The following is a 22,100-nucleotide window of genomic DNA, read 5'->3' as shown; positions in this document are numbered from 1 at the left end:
CATAGCAGGCCTCTACAACAAAGAATAAGGACAGCAGTGACAAGGACAGATACAGGTGAAAGCATGCCCCAGTGGGTGACATTGTTTACTTGTTCTCAAGAGAACCAGAACATTCATCAGAATTATCACGTAATAACATAAAAGACTTTCTTCATCCAATGCAAAATTAGACTGTGAATTTCATTTCTGTACGATACTACTAAGACAACTGATGACAGGGTTAAATCAGGCATCTGTAGAGATGACAGGCATACACACTTTATAACAGTAAGCAATAAAATATAGAGAAGCTTCAAACATAATACAAATTCTCAAAGTTCAGGACAATAATAAATTTCTAACCATCATTCCCCAGAGGAAGGTTACCCTGCATTTCACTGCCACCACATTTATTGCCTTGAAGTGGGAAATACCAGATATGGTCACAGATAAGGTAGATGAGAAGGACCTCTGCCCCAGTGGACATGCAAAACAGAGTATTCCTGTTCAAATTTTATTTTCTCCTTTTCTTTCTGTTAAAACAAAAATCAATCACAGTTAAGGAAAAAAAAAAAAAAAAAAAGATGCATTGCAATAGCTGAACATTGTTAAAGGAAACATAAACCGAAATGTTATTAAGCCATTCAAAAAGACTAACATGTGAAGACATCAAGGTTAATATAACAAATGGAAATACAAAACAGTAGATGAACTAGGGGCTTAGGGTTACTTAAGTTACTGGAAAACCAGGGGGTTCTTGTTGTTTTTCCTTTTAAGAAATACCTCATTTTAATTTAACTAGAAATAATAAAATATCAAAACCACATTTTGATTACGTTTATTAAACACGTCACAAAAATTAAAACATTTGCAGAATGACATGAGACATAATTAAAACAGTTTCAAACAATTTCACCCCATGAATTTTTGCTTATTCCTAAGTTTAAATACCCTAATTTGACTTTTAATGAACAAGAATTAGAAATGCTTTTTCAAAACAAATCATGTTCTGAATCTCAAATTATGCTTACACAGTCTATACTGTATGTAAAGAAGCAGATGAAGGAACCACTAGACCTTTAAGTTGTTCTTCCTCTAATCAAAGTGACATTTTGTTAGTATTTCCTTGAATGGGCAAATACTAGCTCACATCTTTGAACACCACAGCAGAATCCCTAGTTACTGTATAATGCTTTGCAATTTTTATTTTTTTTTCTTTTTGTTTAATAAAACATCTTATAAAGAAACATCATTTAATCTGGAGTTTCACCATTGCCAATGAAATAAGGCTTCTATGGCAATATACTCCACCTGTTTGCCTGTTGGTGTTTTCCACTGAGCCTATACTTTGCCTTGAAGATCAAAATTCTTCCCATAACTGCCCTAATTCACTGCAACTTTGAAATACAAAAAAAAAAAAAAAAAAAATCAATTATATAAAAATGCATTCCAAACTCAGTTTCAGAAAGAAACAGAACGTGATGCTGATAGCTGAATGCAGAACCTAATGTAAAACGTATTTACTTTTCTTTACTATATTAGATGATGCCCATAACTTAAGGAAAGCCAAAGAGCAGTCTTATGACACTGAGCCATACCCGCTCAAGTCAGACAGAAAATGAATGGCAAATGCTCCGTATTACACAGTAATGGGGAAGCAGCCAAGGAATTCAAGTCCATCACCATCAAAAAGACAACCTTAGAAGCTCAGTAAAACATGAGTCTTAGGAAAAATTCAGCAGTAAAACATAAGACAGCTTCCGAGACCAGTCTCCGAAACTAACTCCCATGTAGTCCAAATCACTGGGACATCAGGAGGAAGGGTGCAGATCACCAGCTCAACTGGTTTCTTACAGATGAACTTAGAATTATACAATTTAGGTTGGAAAAGACCCTTAAGATTATCAAGTCCAACCGTGAACCTAACGCTACCAAGTCCAACTTGGTACTATTCTTCCATATATGCTTATGTATTTTGGCATTCACATCTTAGTATTAGCTGAGTAGACTTTTTACAAACATAAATGTAAATTCTTGGTTTTACATGCAAAGGAAAAAAAAAAATATCTCCTCTCTTCTGTGCAACTGGGCTTATAGATGATCAGCCCCCAAACTCTGCAATGGCGGATCACAAACTTGCTCCTGGAAGATCAAATAAGCAAAAGTACTTTTATTCTTGTCTACCTTTTATGCAGCACCTCAGTTCAGGGGAAAGATGACATTTTCATTATGAAAATAATGCCTCTTTCCCCACAACTGAACATTTATGTTCAAAAGATGTTCCTTGAGGACTTTTTTTTCAGGGACACCTTCAAATAAACACATTGAGATGCACTAGTAGAACAGGAAACTAGCATACACAAATATTCATACGGTTTAATAACTTACACACCAGTGTTCCTTACCATTGCAATACTGAAGTCTGTTAAGAGACATATGAGTTATTTTTCTGTCAACAAAGAATATTTTCTTTTTAACTGACTGGAAAGCTATAGAACACTAGAAGAGATTTACAGCAATGATATTGCAGAACACCACTGGGTTCGTTCAGCTTTTTTCATTATTGTTCATCTTACTCCATGCATGGCAGCCTAGAAATGGAGTTCCATTTGAAATTGGATTCCTGCTTCTAAGGATGAGCAGGTGGACTTGCAATCCTTCCTATGCACTGTGTTCACACAAGTGCTGCTTTCTACACCCAGAAAAAGGTTCCTCTTTTTCTTCGAGTCATATTTTCTAACCAACTATTGAAGAGAAATCTCGTACAATTCCTGCATACACGAAAGACCACAGCCTTACCGCAGTGCTCCACTGAGTGAAGAACAAAACATGAGAAAGTTCAAACTGAAAAGCAGATGTCTACTGTGATCTTGTACCAACCACACCTCTGTCCCAATTTCTTTTTTCACAGAATAATACCTATCTCGCTTTAAAGAAGGAAGGCTAAGGTTTATAAACCACTAATGAAGATGAAATGTGCTAATGAACTTAAAGATCCCTCTTCTGCTGGACAAAGCAGAAAACACTGAGATTTGTCTGGGAGCGTTTTATGACTTCCTTAGGAAATCTTAATATTTCTGTAATTACTTAGATTTCAGTAACACCTCCCAGGTGGCAAAGCATTTTCAAAACACAGACAATACATCAGCATTTCACAGAAAGAGGGAGACTGGAATACAAAATCAAAGTAGTAAGGCTTATACAGAAAGATATATGTATTTTAAACAGCCTGGGAATTAAGGTAATAAAGCACAAAAACACCATTGCTGCTATTTTTCCTCCAAACACCTTTCAATGCCAATTCACAGTAACAGCCCCACAGTGTTTAAATCTCTCTTTCTCAACAGATGACCCCCTCACTGCATCCAATGCAGTACTCCAGCTTCCAAAAAAATGAAGCCAAAACTGTAGCTGTCCCAAACAACAACAGCAAAGGTAGCAGACCGAAAACATACTTTCAACAAGTTCAGTAGAAAATTCTCATGGATTTCAACCAAGACGCTACCCTATTTTGTACAGTGGTAACTTCTGCTTCCAGGGCTACTATATTCCAATATGCAGTGGGGAAAAGTCTGTGGGTTTTAGGACCCACACAAAAGATAAATTGGGGGGAAGGGGGGCAGCAAACAAAAACTCATGTTTTCACTCTGACCAAGACTCTTCCTCCTGCTATGACAAATAACAGCATTTTTCTGATAATGAATCAGGCAACTCTGAAAACACAATGGGATCTCAAATCTGTTCAGGTAAATGGTATGTGTCATTTTTGGTGATAAAACTGCCAGCTCCAAGTATACTTTTTTTGCATATTACTTCCATTCATGATGCGACATTTTGCAATGCATCCACCAGAAAAAAATATAAAGCATCTTGCAGTTAAACATGTTTAACTTATCTTCCAACAAAGAATATGAGGATTAAGCAATGGAATGCCATCAAAGAACACTGTATATTGTATGTTATCTTGGGAAAAAAAAGGCTTTTAATAAAAAGAGAGGGAGAAAAATTATGGTATTTTAAATCCCTTTTACTGGCTTTCTCTTTCCCAGACAAATCAGATATTAGCACATTCACCAGAATGATCTTTACATAAAGAAAATAAACAGTTACTTTTTAGAATTATCCTTTGATCCACTTAAGCATGTAAGTTTTAAGCCTAAATTTAAGCACATTGACTTCAAAGGAGTATTCATTCTCAAGTATATGTACATATAAGCAAAGTTTCAGTGGCCTTGACTCGGGAGATCTTTTCAAGATTAGTATCAAATGAACTGGGACCATGTGTGCTATCCATTCCTACAGTTAGATCCTAACAGTTTACTGAGTGTCATGATCTAATCCAGAAAAACGTGCACATTTTTAAATATTTTGCTGGATTCCATGCAGGGCAGTTTGCTGGTTCAAGCCTTTCACGTGCATATTCTGCTGATAAACAGATCTCTCTGATATCAATTCATGGATAGTTTTTGGTTTTCTTTTAATGCTTTTTGTGCTATCAATTGAGGCAAAATGATTAATATTTTATTAACAACTGGAATCCACATGCAAATAAGATAATTATGTGTTTGAACTTGAACACCCAAATTCAATACAATAATCTACAATTGTTCTGTTTAAAGAATACTGCCATAAACCACAACCTCAGAACAATTCTAGGAACAGACCTTCACTTGTGCTCCTTGTGTGTTGTACTTTACTAGTACACAGTGCGCCACAAAAGGTATATTCTTAAATATAACAAAAATGCTTACCTTTAACCTTGCAAACCCTTAAACGTGTGTAACTGCAACCCTGAGTATCCTAACTGTGTAGGAATAATCTACAAATCAGTATAAACTCCCCAGAAAATTACAATGCATTCAAATCACTGCTTAAAATCCAGAATCTTCCAATTAGGACATTAAGAAGTTTCACATAAACATAGTGAATTTTCATTTTTATAATTGAAAGCAAAACCATGCAATTTACAAAAAGACACTTTACGTAATTATTAGAGGCAGCTAGCACTAAGGAAATAATATGCAATACTTAAAACAAGTCAATTAAAGGCTACTTTCCAATACTGTTCTTCAGTGTATCAGCCTAAACACCAAAGCATTACTCAGTTTCAATGAACACACCCATCATGCTATTTCTTCTTTTTATGCTGACTTTTTTCTTTGCAGTTAAACTAAATACAACTACTTACAAAATAAAAAAAAAATAAAAAAAGGTTGAGAAAACATACTGCCAATGCTGGTAAGATCCCAAAAAGCAACAAGTGATGGAAAAGAAAAGAAATGTCAAAATTGGCCTGATGTATATTTTAAGATGAGAAAGAACAATATTAAAGACAAGTTTTTCCCCAAGATGACCTGGAACTCCATAACTCAACTACAAGGATGATTCCTATATTTAAACCACCCTCCTGAGGTGGTCATCATAAAATTCTCAGAAGTTGTGTTTTTTAAAATTACTTCAATCACTTCATGAAAAAGAAACATATGTATAGGAATATGACTTCGGGCACTACTTCCCTGCTACCCTGATCTTTGAGGAAAGCAGAAAATAGACTACAGAGCCAGCAGCTGAACCTTCCTCTTTTTCATTGGTTTGAAAAATTTGTATTTCATGACAGGAGGGCAAATCATCTGAAAATTAAGGCTCTTTTCATATTAAAGTGTTCTGAAAAGCAAGAATCACTTCATACTAAATATTTTTAAAATAGAAGCGAACACATCTAAAACATATCTAAGCAGAATGATGAACTAATACAATACATAGTATTCATGACTTTTTTGGTTTCTTAAACAAACACATAAATGTTTGTACCAGTGCATGCCTGAATCTGTGGACATGTGAAAGCAACACCTTAGGCAGATAGGAAATTTCAAAAACTTTAGGTTTAGTATGCTCTAGACAGACAGAGGCATTAAGAGAGACTATAAGAAAAGCCTGAGTTAGTGCATCATTTTTGTCAGCAGCTGTAATGACAGACAAGCCTGGGAATACTGAAGCCTTATAATATTCAAATCAAGACAACATGAAACTGAAGTTACAAGATCTGTTTGTTCAATAAGCAAATGCAAACACCAAAAAAAACCCAACACGCACCAGCCCTGTTTTAACACTTTGTGCTTGAGGGGCAGGGTGTTTGCTACTACTAACATTCCTGGATGAAGTTACTGACTCAGAAGAGCTACAAGTATAAAGCTACAGAATTACCCTTACACATTATCCATGCCATTCTTCCTCTCCCCTCTACATGCAGCTGCCCACACCCCGGCTAAAAGCATTTAATCAACTGCTTCACTTTTGACATGCAAATCATGCAAGTTTATCTGGCTCCTGCACATTTAGCAAAAAGTCCAGGTAAGAGGTGAAGTTAAAAGCACTACAAAATTATAATTTCAAAACACATTTCTGAAGAGAGGAGATACATCATCATTTGGTAGGACTGAGGAAATGTATGAAGAACCTTTTACAACACAGTTTACTTAAAGCCTACATCTTTATATACTGTTTGTTTGGTCTGGGAAAGGTTAGTATTACCAAAAAAAAAAAAAAAAAGGTCAAGTAAATTACAGGGATATTCTTCAAGAAATTGCAAGTTTTATCAAGCATGTCAGGTATTTTGAAAAGGCTCAGGCTCAAATCTCACCACATTCAAAAACACTGCAATATTTACAACATCACTAGAAAAAATTAAAATACAAAAGAACAAAAACGGCAGATACATGTGAAGAAAGCAACACTTTTGGGCAATAATTTTCCCTGACTTTCAGAAGAGACCTTGGATTAAGAAACAGCCTCCACTAACAGCTATAAGGGCTCAGCAGATTTGCTGGCACAAGTGAATTAACCTCCAGAATGCAGCAGGGTTGCATCCATTTACCAGGCAGTGAATTTCACTCCCCATAGTACTTTCTGTGTGACTACCGCTCTACTGTCTGCCCAACCGTTGTGTAAATAATCCATTCCTAAGACAAAACCAACTCAAATACTTCACTGAAAATGTCACTGAAATTAAATTTGTCAGGCTAGTAAAATGGTACGTTTATTCCACAACAACCTCATCTCAAACTAGGTCCCAATCCTGTCATAAGGAGCATGGGTACAAGCGAGGACAAAATCCTGCCAGTTACCAATGCTTTAAAGGGATTTTGAGAATGCAGAGTACAGCAGGAGATGCAACTCACTTGTTGGAACCATTCTGGCTTTGCTAAGATGCCAAAAGAACTTCTCAGGTGAGAGGTTGCACCTGTAAGCACCAGCCTGCTCCTGACCTTTAGGGAAGAGGAGCTGGTGATCATGGTGAAAAACAGATGCAGCAGAAAAACTCCTCTTTGTGACAGCAGTACAAAGGACACGATATCTGGTCCACAGAGACGATAATCCAAACGAAAAAGAATAATATAATCCAAATAGTCCACAGGTGTGTTACTCCCATTTTAATAACAAGTTTCAATAAGGCCTTCCATGAGCAAACAACGTTGCTCCGAACCACAGGCAGACACCACCCCAAAGGACCCAACAAACCTTCTTTCTTCCTGCCTATGCAGAACACATTTATCCCACAGACATTTCTGACCACTATAAAAGAATATGGCAGGATGTTAGCTGTTACTATACCCCCAAAAAAAGTGCCAGTTATTAATCTGCCTGCAAAAAATAGTACTCCTGAATATTGTCCCGCTGTAGAAACAGCTAAACTGACACACAAGCACTGGACTGTGGAACACCTGGTCTCCATTGCAGGCAACTGTAGAAAAGCTGGCATCGCTTCTATCTCACTAACAGATATCCATAGAAACAAAAAGCTTGGAGGAATCGTATCAGATCTGTCTCACTTAAAACACATGCTACAGTCACAGACGTGTCTTCATTTTGTTGGTTAAATGTAAATGTGTTGGGTTTAATTCACATGTTACAGTGCAGGACAGAGAGACCACGTCTCTCTGTACATTCACCTACCATGAAACTGCCACACTACATAGTGCGTCTCGGTAAACAAAAATAAGCTTTTTACATAGTGCCTGCCTTTCTAGGACAGTTACTGGGAGGGCACATTCTAGCAATGCTTTACAACATCCAAAATACTGCCTACTAATAAGGAAACGTTTGTATTCAGTCACACAATATTCAATTAGCACCCCACAAAATGGTGGCATTAACATTTCAGTCCCATCCCACTGGTAAAAAGAATTATGAGTAAGTTCAACCAACAGTTATTTTTAACTGTCATCACTACATTTCTATCTTTATATTTCAGGGAATAAAGAAATTATGTTGTTTTGAGAGAAGATTTAAACTTTAGAGAGAGAACTGTGTAACTCCCTAAATGTCCGTGGGATCCCAGTATGTAGGGATGACAGTAAAACCATTTTCTCTGCAGTTTTCAATGCACAGCAGCAGAGTCTTCGTGGTGGCGATTTTCACTGATAACGAGAAATTACATAAGGCACAAAAAAAGACTGAGATCGCATCAGTCATGCCTGCCTTTCTCACCTCCTGTGGTAATTTCCAAAGAGAGCAGACACCAAAATTCCATACGAAATATGGAATCATTCCATATGAAATATCGGTATCAAAGTTGTCAGCCCCTGCTTACCTGTTCTTTTCCTTCACATGTTCTCTTTAAAATATTTCAATAGAGAGCACGGAACAAACACTGCTTCTAACTTGTGATGCAGAATCAGTGAAAAGCAGAATTAGCACTGTTAAAACCAAGGTTTTAAAAAGACATCAGATCATCAGCATCACTCAGAACCATAAGATGCGGCCACCCCATACCACAGGACACACCAGAACAGTCCCAGCACAGCCTGTGCCAGCAGCAGGAAGAGGAAGGAAAGGAAAATCAGTAGGGTGATCCAGCAATCAAGATTACTTGTATCCAACATAAATGTTGCTATTTTACCCTGAATTTTACAGGGTGCCACGCTCATCTTGCCAGACTGAAGCATGAGCCGGTGATCACCCAGTCCCCACCCACACTGGATGCTGACACCTCTCCTCAGTCTGTTTTTCTGTAAGTCAGGACAGACGGTACTCTTGACATTTCAATGTGCACAAATTCAAATGGCTCAGGAAAAACATTCAAACACCTATGAATTTCACAGCCACAATCATAAGACCCTTACAGACAACCGCTGACTCAATGCATCGTTTTGCAAAAGCACCAGCATGATTAAGCAGGGATCAGATAGGAGCCATGTGGAGAAGACACCATCAAGCCTCGCCTACCGCAGCCACTTGAGCACGACACAATCTTCACAGCTCTTCATGGAGAGCCTTCAGTAGCAGCAGCTCAGGTAATTTTGAATCAGACAAGAAACAACCCATAGCTGGGATATAGGTATGCACTGAGATTCAAGAAAAGTTGTCTACATCTAAATTGCTGAAGGATATAACACTGAAGCTTCTGTGTTTCAGGTCCTCTCTCTCTCCAACGTTTCAGTGCACAGGAAACCGAACAAGAACTTGTGTTCAGAGCTTACACCCTTTGTGACCCCAAGACACCCAGCAAAAGCAACTGCGCCTATCGGTGGCAATGTTGTTTAGCACTTCAAATTCTCCATGTTGCTGTTCTTTGAGGGAAGCTCGAGTGTTTGCTGCCGTATCAATAAGTCATCACTTATCGCTGGCAAATCTAACTCCATTTTTGAGAAACATTAGCAAAAACTGTTCTGCCTCTGCAAAAAGAAAAAAAAAGAAATAACTTTTTTGCACCCAGTATCTCACTTTTTCTTTCTATACGGGAAAAAACCTTGGTTATGACCCAGACACATCAGATGATCATCTCCCAGCAATCAGTGAAGATTCTTCATGAAGCTTCTGCAACATTCACCAAATTCTTTTAATACTGCAGGTCATAAAATGCTGTTAACTTGGCTGTGCAGATCACAAGAGATGTAGATGCTTTTTGATTATTCTCAATTCCTTTCATGCTAAAAGGGCACTAGGAAGCAATCATTGCCTCCTTTCCATCCCTGTGTTAGAGCCCTCCTGGTCCCTGCTGATTTTAAGAGAAGGAATGAAAAAACTAACACAGTGCCTGCATCCTTTCCATGCTGATGAAAGCCAGCTCTAGACTGTCATCTTATTCCACCTGGCAAAGTCTTCACTAGAGTTCAGTTTAGAAAATGGAGAAAGACCAACTGATGCAGTTCAGGCAGACTGCGGTGAAAAGAGGCAGAAGCCCCAACAAGGACAAAATACATACAGTTTGTAATTAGCATTTTGTTATTAATGTGCCTTTTATTATTAGTTTTCCAATTTCAGATTTAGTTATAGTTTCAGATGCTAGTGGAGAACCAGAAGGCAGGTAGTGAAGCCAGCTTCTTAAATCAGCAGTTAAGATACAGCGACGTTTTCTTCCATTTTTGCCCTTACCACTGTTATTCATGACTTCTTCACCTTAAACCTAAACAAGTACAGCATCCTTTGCATAGCATAAAAGACCAAATATCCCAACTGTTCAATCACTAGATATACGTCTGGACTCCACACAGTCTAGGCAATGCCTTCACTGGGATAGAGAATCTTCCAAGCACCTCTCCAAATGTTTGCCCTCAACGTCTCGTCCTGATTCTTAGGTCTGCCACTGTAAGCACATCCTCTCCTCACAGGTTTTCTGCCATCCAGTTTAACTTTTCAGGGAGAGTTTCAGTGAGAAAACAGTTAAAAACAGACAGAAAGTCTTTGCACAAAGTTTCCAATCCTAGGTCTCCAGCTCTTACTTCCTTCAGTTTCCAAAGACCCACTTAAGCTCAAGAAGGAAGAGATTCCTTTTGCCTTATTAGACCAGAGCTTAAAATACAATTAACAGTCACCCTCAGCCTTCTCTGTTGAAAATATAAGCTAATTTTTAATATGCACCTGGAAAGACCATGATGCATATCCTCTGTCGAAGTGGCCTTACTTGATTCGATGGAAATCGCTAACCCACAATACCATGATTAAGTTCAGTAACAGGCCAATACCATTCCCTTATCTGAGAAACTGATTCTCTTCCAGCCTAAGATGTGCAGACAAGCTCATGCAGCAGTAACCTCAGGGACAGATGCTTGTTGTCAGAACATCTTCCATGAGAACATGCTAGTTTTGTATTCAAGACAGGATTCACTAAATACTTGTGTATTTTTTTATCCTTGAATCCTGTGTTTTAAAACATTTCCTAATGTTTCCTTTAAAATGGTTCCTCAAATTCACTTAATTTCCCTGACTGTCAAGAACTTTGAACACTGATGGAAGAGCAGAAAATAAAAGTGCAGTCTTCCCTTCTTCCTCGATATAACTGGGCTATCATGTTAAGCACAGAGGCAGAACAACTGTGGAAGGCATAATACTTTCCAAAAAAAAAAACAAACACCAAAGTATACTTAGGTGTATTCTTAAAATTAATAGCCATGTATATTAAGGGATCGCAAGCAGTCCCATAGTGAACATACTAGACATACAAATACTATTTTCTGCACTCTGTCAGACTTGATCAGCTATAAAGTTGAAACAGGAGTTCCATAAAATGCCTTCATTTAACTTGATTGGAAGGGATATTGAACAAAATTAATTCCAGGAACATTTTTCTTCTCGAAGTATTTGCTCAGATGTCACCTCAAAAAGCATTTTAGGTGGTTTATAACAAGACTTGATTTAGTATCTTAGGCAGAAAATTGGGGAGGAGGGAAGTGTGCCCTGAATTTTAATGACACTGTCTTATACTGGTAAGTCTTCACATCATTTTTGAAATGACAGGGTTTACTGCATCAGGCATACGTTACAGTTCTTTCACTCAACACAGAGCACAATTCCTGTCCTCTAAAGGAGAGGACTCCTTGCGATAAGCATGGCGGTGGAAGCCAGAAGCAGCACAGCCACTGCAGAGTGCTGCTCTGTTACAGAGCAGGCAGTAGAAACCCAGTAACTGTGCTGCAGTATGCACACAGAAAAGCAGCCATCCATTTCATATTTTAAATACGGTTTTAGCCTCTAAAAAAACAGCATAATACAATATTTTTTTTTTAGTTGGCATAAGTATTCCACATAATTTGCGCAGCAAAGACATCTAAAAATACTTGTTGAAATACCACTGATTGCCATCCCTTGGAGGAGAATCTTCTCCACAGCAAAACACTCTCACAAATTCTAAACCCTACACACACATACTTGCTCTGATGCTCGAAACATCAACCCAGGTTATTCTCCTTCACTCACGGTATCAATGATTGCCAAGGTGAGCCAACAGCACTGACCATGTCTCTGCCACTTCATTTCAGTAAGACCAGCCAATTTCCATTAGCGAAATTCTGGTTTTGTCAACTTTTTGGATAACCTCCATTTCAGCACATGACTTGTAGAATAACAAAGACAGGTTGAGCTAAGGACTTTTTGAGGCAGGCTTTTTTTGGAAGGGGGGCTCTGAAGCAAGGAAGGGGCAAACAAGGATACTGATACACTAAAATAACGCTGCTGCGAGCAAACCCAGTGTGTCTGCACAAGAATATCGCTGTTTGCAATATCCTGACAGCTCCACACATCAAAACAATGAAGCTCCTCAGGAGTTTTTTAAGTTGAGCGCTCACACCAAAGCATGCTGCTGCAGTAGAACCACCATCCAGTTCCTGACACACCAGAGGAACTAAGCATCAAGGGAGCTACAACAGCCTTGAAGTGCTCCCCAGAGCAATGCTGCACTGGTTTGGACACACACAAGAGCTATCAGGACCCAGTGAACTGTGGTGCCTCGGGACACAGTGTGAATTCCACGCCGTCCCCACATCCTCACAAATCCACCCACCTCTCAAGCTTCACGTCTTAGTGCCCGCAACTTCTCTCCTTCCCACAGCTGAGGACACAGGGGGCTGATCAGCTCTATACAGGTGCATGTGTAGGATGTGTAGTTCCCAAGGAGAAGCTAAAAAGAAGCCTGTGACGTTTGAAGGGAAAAAGCCTGAGGAAAGGTGGTCTGTACAAACCACCTGTGGCTCACCATAAGGACATCTTTGCCTTCCCAGTTTTCCCAGCATTTCCAGCAACTTCTTATTTTCCAGTTCAAACCTGCTGCTACAACTAGACTTGAAATCAAAGCTGCACAGTAACTGTTTATTACAACAGAGAAGCAGGTTATGGGCTGTGGATAAAATAAAGCTGAGACTGAAGGGAAAAGCTAGCAGGAGGCATGTGGATGAACCAGGATTATTTAGCTACTGACTTGTTTTCTGAGGCTTTGTTTGGTTTGTGGTTGGGTTTTTTTCTGCTTTGTTGAGTTTGTTTTGTTGGGTTGGGTTTTTTTTTCTCATTTTTATAGTCTGCTTTAGGACTATCCACCACCAAGAAACTTCAGCATCAAATTAATTGAGTAGTTTTGTGGTGTTGTACAGCAAAATCACTGCAAGTCAGTCCTGCTGGCATTTGTGGGCTTGAATAAAGACTAGTTCCTCTCATGAGAAGAAAACACTGATTTAAGCAATCAGATTACAAGTACATAAAAATCAAAGAAAATACACGTGCATTAAACATTTCTTATTCTTATATTCCATGTAAGTATTATTACCCAATATACACATGCATTTGGGAGGGATAAATGGATATTTTATATCCTATGTATAAGTGTGTTTGTGTATGTGACATAAATACGATTTATATTACTAAATATTTCACATCAATACTACTCCGTATCTGAATCATAGAAAATTACCGGCTACAATGTTAAAGTAACAGCATTTCCATTCACCAAAGTCTTCTGACAGCACAGTGTACATAAAATGTTCTGCGGAGTAACTGAATGGAAATATTTTGTAGAAACAGAAGAGGGGGATGTTAGCACAACTGGCTTTGAACCAGAATTTAACTGTATGTGTAATTGCCTTTTAACTCAATACCATACTGAACTCCTACATTAGCTAAAGATGCACCTTCATTTCATTACTGCACTGGCCATTTTCCTGGCTAGTTTGAAAGCTTTATTTCATCTATTTTTCATACTCAAGGACGATTAAATTCAACACTGATTAACTATTTTGACCATGTATTATTTTTCTGAGTCTAAAGCATAAAAGTTCCAGCAACTGGAATCCTGCTGAATTACTAGCTAAACTTGAGCAATATACAATGCAACATACTTTAGAAGGTAATCATTTACTTCAGGCACAGAGGAACTTTTCCATTTACGCAGCAGAAACACAATAAAGAAAAGCATCAGTGGTAAGAATGTTAACATATAAATCTATCCAGCTTCATAATGAAGATTAAAGAGATTGAACAGAAAATAGGAATAAACAAGAACTGTTAACAAACTTAACCGGCATTAAACCCATCAGAGCAAAACCATTCACATTATTTACTTCGAATAAAGACAAGCCTGCACGCTACAGCTCGTGACACAACCTTTAAGCAGAATGAAATAAAAGAATCCTTGCAGTTTCTGACACAGCCAGATTAGACCCTTTCTAAAGTTTCCTCATCTGTAAAAGCTTCTGATACATTTTGACAACTGTCATCCATTCTATTTCTGCGATTCCCCAGCTACGCTGACTCCTGACATAAAGAAATGTGACCGCAGATTTCAGTAAGGATGGTATTTACTAAGAGGAAAAACTAAAACCCTTCCTTTTCACAGCTGAAACACCTGCGCGCATTTCAGCGGCTATTTTTATGATGTCGTATGTTGGCAATGAACTTGCCATTAGGGCCAGGATTTACTGGCCAGGAGCAGGGCAGCAGCTCTGCCGGGCCATCACCTCCAGCGCAAGGGTACAGCGCTTCTCACACACAAGGAACACCTCCTCCTCCTCAACACCGTGGGGAATTCTGTCCCCAGCAGGACAGCCACCTATCCAAAACCTCCTCCTCCTTAACACTGGGGGGAATTCTGTCCCCAGAATCTACAGCCATCTACCCAACTCGGCGGCGACAAGCCCAGGCACCTCAGCCCCCCGCAGGCTGCCGCGGAACTGACGACCTGCACACCCAAGTCACCACCAGCCCTCTGCCCCTTCGCTCACAGGCTTGGGGATCACGCAGGGACACGACAGCCCCCCGCGACAGCAGCCCTCTTTGAGGAAATGGCAAACTTACCTTTGTATTGTGCTAAACAGGCCGGTTATTCTGAAAACCGACCCGAAACTACCTGCCGTCCGCCGGTGCCAGCCCTGCGCCGGGGCTCTGGGGCCCCAGGCCACCCCTCGGCAGGCGGCGGGGCCGCTCCTGCGGGCGCTGCCCAGCGCCCAGGCGCGATCGCCGCCAGCTCGCAGCGGGCGCTCGCGGCCCCGCCGTGCCGGCGCCCCCCGGGGAGGGAGGGGACGGGTCCCGCCTCGTCCCCGCCGCCGCGCGTGGCGGCCCGGGGACTGAACCGCGCGCAGGGAAGTTTCCCGAAGTCACTTCGGACAGCCCCCCCCCGCCCCCGCCGCCCACTTCGGCCCCGGCTCACGCCACCCACCCCGGCTTTAGGAGCCTGACCCGGGGGAGCGCGGGCGGCAGCACCGCGGAGAAAAGTTAGTTACTGCCGGCGCGGAGGCGGCGCGGCCCGGCCCGCTGTGCCCCCCCGGCCCGGCCGCCCGGTGCCGGCCTCCTGCCGCCGCCCCCCGCTCCTGCCGCGGCAGCGGCGCAAGATGGAAGGCGCGGGGCCGCCCGCCCGTCCCACCGCGGGGCGGCTGCCGGCCGTGCCCCGGGAACGGGGGGGGGCACACCCGGCAGCGCGGCAGGCCCCCTGCCCTCCCTCGCTCGCCGCGGCTGCCGCCCCCCGTGCGCCGCGCTCACCTCGCTCCGGCTCGGCTTGCAGGCAGATGGGGATGTTCTTCTTCCAGCCCGGCATGGCTCCGCGCTCCCCGCTCAGCGCTGCTGCTGCGGCGGCGACGGGGGGCGGTTCATGGCAGGGCGCGGCGGCGGCGACCCGCGCTCAGGGGAAGTCGGCGGCTCCGGCGGGCAGCGGCGGAGGGGCGGCGGCCGCGCGGCGGGCGGGGGAGGGGAGGGGAGGCGGCGGAGCTCCGCCAGCTCGGGGGACGGGAGGAAGGGCGCGGGGTGGGGCGCGCTCGCCCCGGTTCAGCCGGGGACGGAGGGGTGGGCGGGGGGATTGCGGGAGGGGGAGGTGCGGAGCGGCGCCCGGCCCCGGCCCTCGCCGCCGCCGGCGGCAGGTGGGACCGCCCGAACCACCGGCCGCACAATGGAGGGCCGGCGGGCGGCCACGGCGGGGCCAGGTGGGGCGGGCCGGGGCGGGACCAGGGCCGCTGGGGCGCCGGGCAGCCAGGTGCGGGCCGGGGCGCCGGCGCGGTGCCGCCGCAGGGGTGGCAGGCCGCGGGGAGCCGCTCCGTGCCCACGCCGCGGGCGGGGGGGCGGCTGTGACGCGCGGTTAACGGCGGCGGGCGTGAAACGCGCGCCCGGGGTCGCCGTCTCCTCACTTGTGGAAGGAGCCGAGTTTTGGCCCCTCCGGGCGCCCGAAAGGCGGGTGCGGCGCGTGCTGCCGGCTGCGACCGTCCCGCCCGGCCCCGGCCCCGGGCCGCCGCTGCGGGGATGCAGTGCTAACGCGGGCACGTCCCCCTGCTCCCCTCGGCGACCCCCGGCCGGCCGGTGCACCCGCGTGTGCGGAGCGGGGACTTAAAGAGTTAAAGGAGCGGCGAGCTCGGGCGGAGCGGGCTGGCAGCCCCGGGATCAAATAAACCGGGATTTGCACCATAGAGAGCCCGGGACCCGGCTGCGGCAGGTCGGGTTTCTGCCGTTGTCACAGCCAATTCCTTACGACCTTTTGACCAAAAGACCTCGAATCTCACCGCTAAACGTATTTCTGACACAGCCATGTCCTAATAGGAGACTAATGCTGCGGCGATTAAATATTCCTGTTATTTTTTATCGAAAATAACCCACTATAGAAATTCAAAGTGGCAGGTTTGAATGTTATTTTAAAATAATGATTGTAATATAAGGGAAGCTTTTTTTTTTTTTTTTTTCCCCAAGGCACTTCTGGGGGTGGACTGCTATATGAGCTTTGTCCTGCCTAGCAGTTATGTTGTGATTATTTTCGTATCGTCTGTCATTTCCTCATATTTATAGAAATCATGTAATTTTACATGGTCAAACAGCTACATGTGAACCCTTCATTCAGATGAAGATTTGAAGGATTTCCTAGATTTAATTTCTGTTGTAAACATGACAGTTTCCTGACACAGCATTTTTCTGCGTTGATTTTTTTCCAGCGTGTCAAGCAGAATGATACCCGTGAAAAAAAATCCCGTAAATGAGAGCTTGCAGCTACCAGCTTTTCCTTGATTGTGCTTGGGCCATGGTCCCATCAGCAGTAATGCTGCAGTCGCGCGTGGCAGGATGGCTGAGCAGTGCCGCTGATCCATCTGAAGAGTAGGCATATCCTGGACTTTTGCTGAATTAAGAGTATACCATGATGAGTTGCCTCTGCCGGTAACTCTCTTGCTGCCTGCAAGAGGACGAGTGATACCTGATCCAGAACATAAACCAATGGCATGTTGTTGACAAACCAAAAACATTTTACCAGGTTAGAAGTGTAAGACCGGTGGGAGTGGCGGCCATTTGTATTTTTATTTCATTGAGGGGGGCACTATATCAGGATTTCCTGCATCTTTGAACCACAGCCTTGTGTCCTTTCTTCAAGAAGAGACATGTTTATGCTAGTACTGTCCTTCCTTTCATAGTCTTTTTACGTAAGTAAAATTGGGGAGGCTTTTATTGGCATTTCTAACTATATATGTCAGCATGCATGTGAATTTCTAAGCATTATAAAATAAAGATCTCCAGACAGATTCTTTGCTCACAGGGCAAAGCTTCCAGAAGATGCCTTTGGGGCGTGCAGGCAGAGCAACTGCACTGCTTGAGGCAGGTTCAGGGGGACAAGACGCTCTGGCCAGGGGGCACCGACACAAGGAGCAGGTGCTGAGAACTGTCCCAAGAGCTGCTGGAAAAGACACAGCCAGGAAACAGGTTTCAAGGCAATGAGGTTGTTTAGAAGCCATATAGCTACTTTTAAAAAATTATTTTGGCCCTTACTCTCTTAACCTCTCTCTGTCAAGTGCTATGGAATGAAATAAAACTTCATATGACTGTGTGTCATCCATGTCCTAAATCTTGACTACTACCTCTGATGTCCAGCTGTTACTCCTAGCCTTTACTGTATGAATGAAAAGAACACAAACATCATGCTTTAACTTTGTAGTTCTGATCCTCCAGCCAATTTTTGCCAGCACTGGAATTCTGCAAAATTGCAGGTCAGAGGAACATAGTGGTAGATTGCCCTACTCTTCAGTCCACGACAAGCCATTTTCTAGCTATATTTTTATAGTGCCATCACTTTGAATGTGAGTAAAAATTCCTTAGGACTGAATGGGGGATTTTTCAGGGTCCTGCAGGAGTTATAAAATCCCAGCTGCTAGTTTGGATTTGCTCCAGAAATGTGTTTCAAAATGAGGGATAATTCCTATTTTTTATATATCTGTTTTCTCAGGAATAAGCATACCACACATTAAATAGCTAACAACATACACATCATTGGGTGGAATATGTATGCTTCTCTCTGTCTTATGCAAGACTTTACAAATAAATCCTTTTAGGCAATGACACTCTGTAATTCCCCATTTCTGTGCTACAGGAAAAGCTTGCATGGGTGCCTGGCTCAAGTTAATTTAATTGCATTTTCTTACTCACATGAGCTGTTTTACACTGAATAACTGCTTCTGCATATCCCAATGCTAGCAATGAAAGAAAGCGGTCATCTGATTTAGACGTTCATTTTATGGTGAATATATCACACCAGCAGCACATAAACTTCCTTCCAGTTCTTTTCTGTCTACAGCTTTTTCCCCTGGAGAATTTTAAATGCATCGAATCTTGGTTTTCAAGGAAGCACCTTTTTCTTCTTCTTGCTGCAGTATGGAGGTCATCTGAAGCATGTATGATAACAGCCTAGAATTAATCAAAAGCGAAAGAAGTATAATATCCCCAAGGAAAGGTTTGATTCTGTCAGTGTTCTGAAAGAAGAGATTCATTTTTTCATTTCCTGTTCTTATTTACTATTTAAAAGCTAGACAGAAGAACTATGCAGATGGTGGGGCTGAGTGTTCTGTTCCAGAGGACTGGAATGTTTCTCAGTAACTGCAGGTTTGCTACCTCTAAGTTACAAGAGATGCCTCAGCTTTAAACTGTCTTTAAACTTCACTTTTTTTTGCTCAGTGACTGGCACTCACTATCCATGGTAGTGATAGTTCATGATTAAAAAGAGCTTTAAAAGGTAGTAAGTAGAATATCTCCTGCAAATAAAAATAAAAAATTACCTAAAATAACTTTGATAATAGTAAGATATTACAATTTCTATGGGGTTTTGGTCATTCAAGCCCTGGAAACTTCCATATTGTTCTGAACAGTCTGGGAGGAAGGAAGGGTAGGTTCTCATCCTTTTAAATGGACTGGTCACTAGTGCATGCCTGACACTGAGGTATTCCTACCAAGGGTTACATAAATGTGTATGAATCACACTAAAATGTGATGTGATTTCATTAAAAAAGCGATACCAATCTTGCCAGAACTGAGCACTAGGCAGACCAGATATCCACTTTATACAGCGTTATCTTTCCTGTGCGCTGCTCTTACTTTCTCTTTGTTTTCCTTTTATTACAAAGGTGCCTCATCTTGAAAGATATTTGTCACATTGCTGAACATCAGGTCAAAAAGTTCATAGATGAGACATAAGGAGTATACCAACAACTGATTATATTTTTTTTTAGATGCATTTTAGCACTTTTATTAACAAATGTTAAGAAAAAATAGTAGCACATCCTGATGCAGAGCAATAGCCTTTTACTGTCAGCCTCACTGTGAAGCATCCACCTCAGGACAGTGCAGAGGACATGGTCCCTTTCACACGCTCTTCTTATGGCTCCATGAATCTCTCATGTTGGCACAGCGGTGGACTTCAGCAGGAGAGGAGGACATCCAAGCCTGCCTGTGGAAATGGGCCTTTCAGGTAGTTAACTCAGGTTACCTGGTCTGTCAGTCCCAAACAGATTTAGGAATCAGATAAAACACAAGCACAATTAGTTTAGGCAAGTTGGCAGCAATTCTGTGTATGCTCAGTATCAGAAATTTAGGTACCTAAGCAATTATAGATAAGCACTTTGGTATATACAGCCTTCCAAATAACCAAAAGCGAAGATGGGAGTTTTATGGATTGTGTTTGTGGCTTAGGAACCTGCGCTCTACCTGCTGCCTGTGTTATACACCTGTGTGCCTTTGGATTTAGCCATCTAATGTTTTGAGGAGGCAGGCAGATTTTCTCTGTTTCCCTAAGAAAACATCTCTTAGGTTCTCGCTAGCAGCCTTGAACTACAGCAAATAAGCTTACAGTCAGCACAAGATGATCTGTAGGCTCTTGGTCATGCCACCACCCTTGTGTCAAACAGACAAACCGACCCCACCGGACAGCAGACTTCCTAGGGCTACCTACTTGCCTTTTCCTGTTTCTGTAACCTGCCCCAGACCAAAGAGACACTGTTCCCCAGTATGCTGAGGGTTTAAGCTCTGGATTGATACAGGTACCCAAGTTTGAAATTTTGGGGTTTTGTGTGCTGCTAAAATAAAATACTCTAATTAGTGCTTATAACTGTTCTGTTTGCACAAAAATTAGTTTTGTAAATCATTTCCAAAGGGCACACAACTACCAATATAATGAAAAAAGCAAATTATGCAAATATTAAATAGCCTGACTTATTGCTGCCTTTTGTGCTGATATTGAAGTATAAATACAATTAGACCATTAACTAAAAAAATGCTTTAAAAATTAGAATTACTTAAAACTGTCATCTTTGAAAAAGATGTTTCGATAAGTAAACAGCTAAAACAGACATAAGGGAAGACATTCCAAAGTATCTGAAAGTAGCTAAGGATTTTTAATACAACTTAAGCCCCTAACCAATATATCTACATTACCAATGTGCCCAAGTTACTAACAATACTAAAATTCCATTAATGACCCTCACATACTGCCATCTGCAGGCATTCCCATCTCTGCTGGTGTTCTACCATCCTCACAGTAAAAAAGGTTATTCTTATGCTTACACTGAATTTCCTGTATTTCATTTTGTGCCAGTTGCCTCTTGGCCTTTTAACTGGATACTACTGAGAAGAGTTTGGCTCCATCCTTTTTACATGCCACAGTCAGGTGTTTATACACATGGATGAGATCCTCCCAGAGCCTTCTCTTCTCCAGACTGAACAGCTCCAGCTCACTCACTTTCACCCTCCATACATCAAGTGCTCCAAGCCCATAACCATCTCCATGGCCCTTTGATGGACCTGCTCCAGTATGACCCTCTTTCTCTTGTACTGGAGAGCCCAGGACTGGACCCAGCACACCAGGTGTGTCTCACCAGTGCTGAGCAGAGGGGAAGGATCACCTCCCTCAGCCTGCTGGCACCGCTCTGCCTGATGCAGCCCAGGAGGCTGCTGGCCTTCTTGGCCACATGGGCACATTGCTGCCTCGTGGTCAACCTGGTGCCCACCAGGACCCCCAGGCACTTTTCTGTCAAGCTGCTTTTCAGCTGGTCAGCCCCCAGCATGTACTGCTACGTGGCGTTACTCCTCTCCATGTGCAGGACTGTTCATTTCCCTTTGCAGAACTTCATGAGATTCCTGTTTGCCCTTTTCTCCAACCTGTCGAAGTCCCTCTGAATGGAGCGCAACCATCTGGTGCATCCACCACTTCTCCCACTTTTGTGTCATCAAGAAATGTGCTGAAGGTGCACCCTGTCCCATCATCCAGGTTATTAAAGATGTTAAACAGTATTGAAGATGTTAAACAGTATTAGTCCCAGTATCAATCCCTGAGGTACACCACTAGTGACTGGCCTCCAGCTGGACTTGGCGCCACAACGCTCTGCACAATCCTGCTCAGGCGTACCAAACTCATGAGACCCCTCACTCAGTGGTCTGCCGCCTGACTGGAGGAAGGCTCCAGGATTCTACTTAATAGCTGTGGGCAGTTTAGGAAAAGCTTTCATTTTAAGACATGGTTCTCAACAGAGTCAAGCTGAGTTTTATGGTGAGAAGACAAAGCCTGCAGCAGAAAAAGAATGCAGTTTTGGGAACAACACAAAAAGTTAAAACCCCAGGATCAGCCTGCAGAAAAT

The 22,100-nt window shown here is 42.5% G+C and overlaps 1 protein-coding gene across 1 annotated transcript in view; it reads right to left on the bottom strand.

The window, feature by feature from the left end:
- The window catches only part of GRIP1 (glutamate receptor interacting protein 1), a 328,666-nt gene extending 312,795 nt beyond the window's left edge, over positions 1–15,871 (bottom strand). Inside the window, exon 1 of the mRNA XM_055809292.1 lies at positions 15,718–15,871. Within this exon, the coding sequence (XP_055665267.1) occupies positions 15,718–15,772 (55 nt within the window). The 5' untranslated portion in view covers positions 15,773–15,871. The remainder of the gene's footprint in view (positions 1–15,717) is intronic.
- Between the last annotated feature and the right edge of the window lie 6,229 nt (positions 15,872–22,100).

Source organism: Falco peregrinus, chromosome 6 (assembly GCF_023634155.1).
Source record: "Falco peregrinus isolate bFalPer1 chromosome 6, bFalPer1.pri, whole genome shotgun sequence".
Lineage (NCBI taxonomy): Eukaryota > Metazoa > Chordata > Aves > Falconiformes > Falconidae > Falco > Falco peregrinus.
Note: the sequence above shows the minus strand (reverse complement) of the source record. Positions and strands in the feature narration are given on the sequence as shown.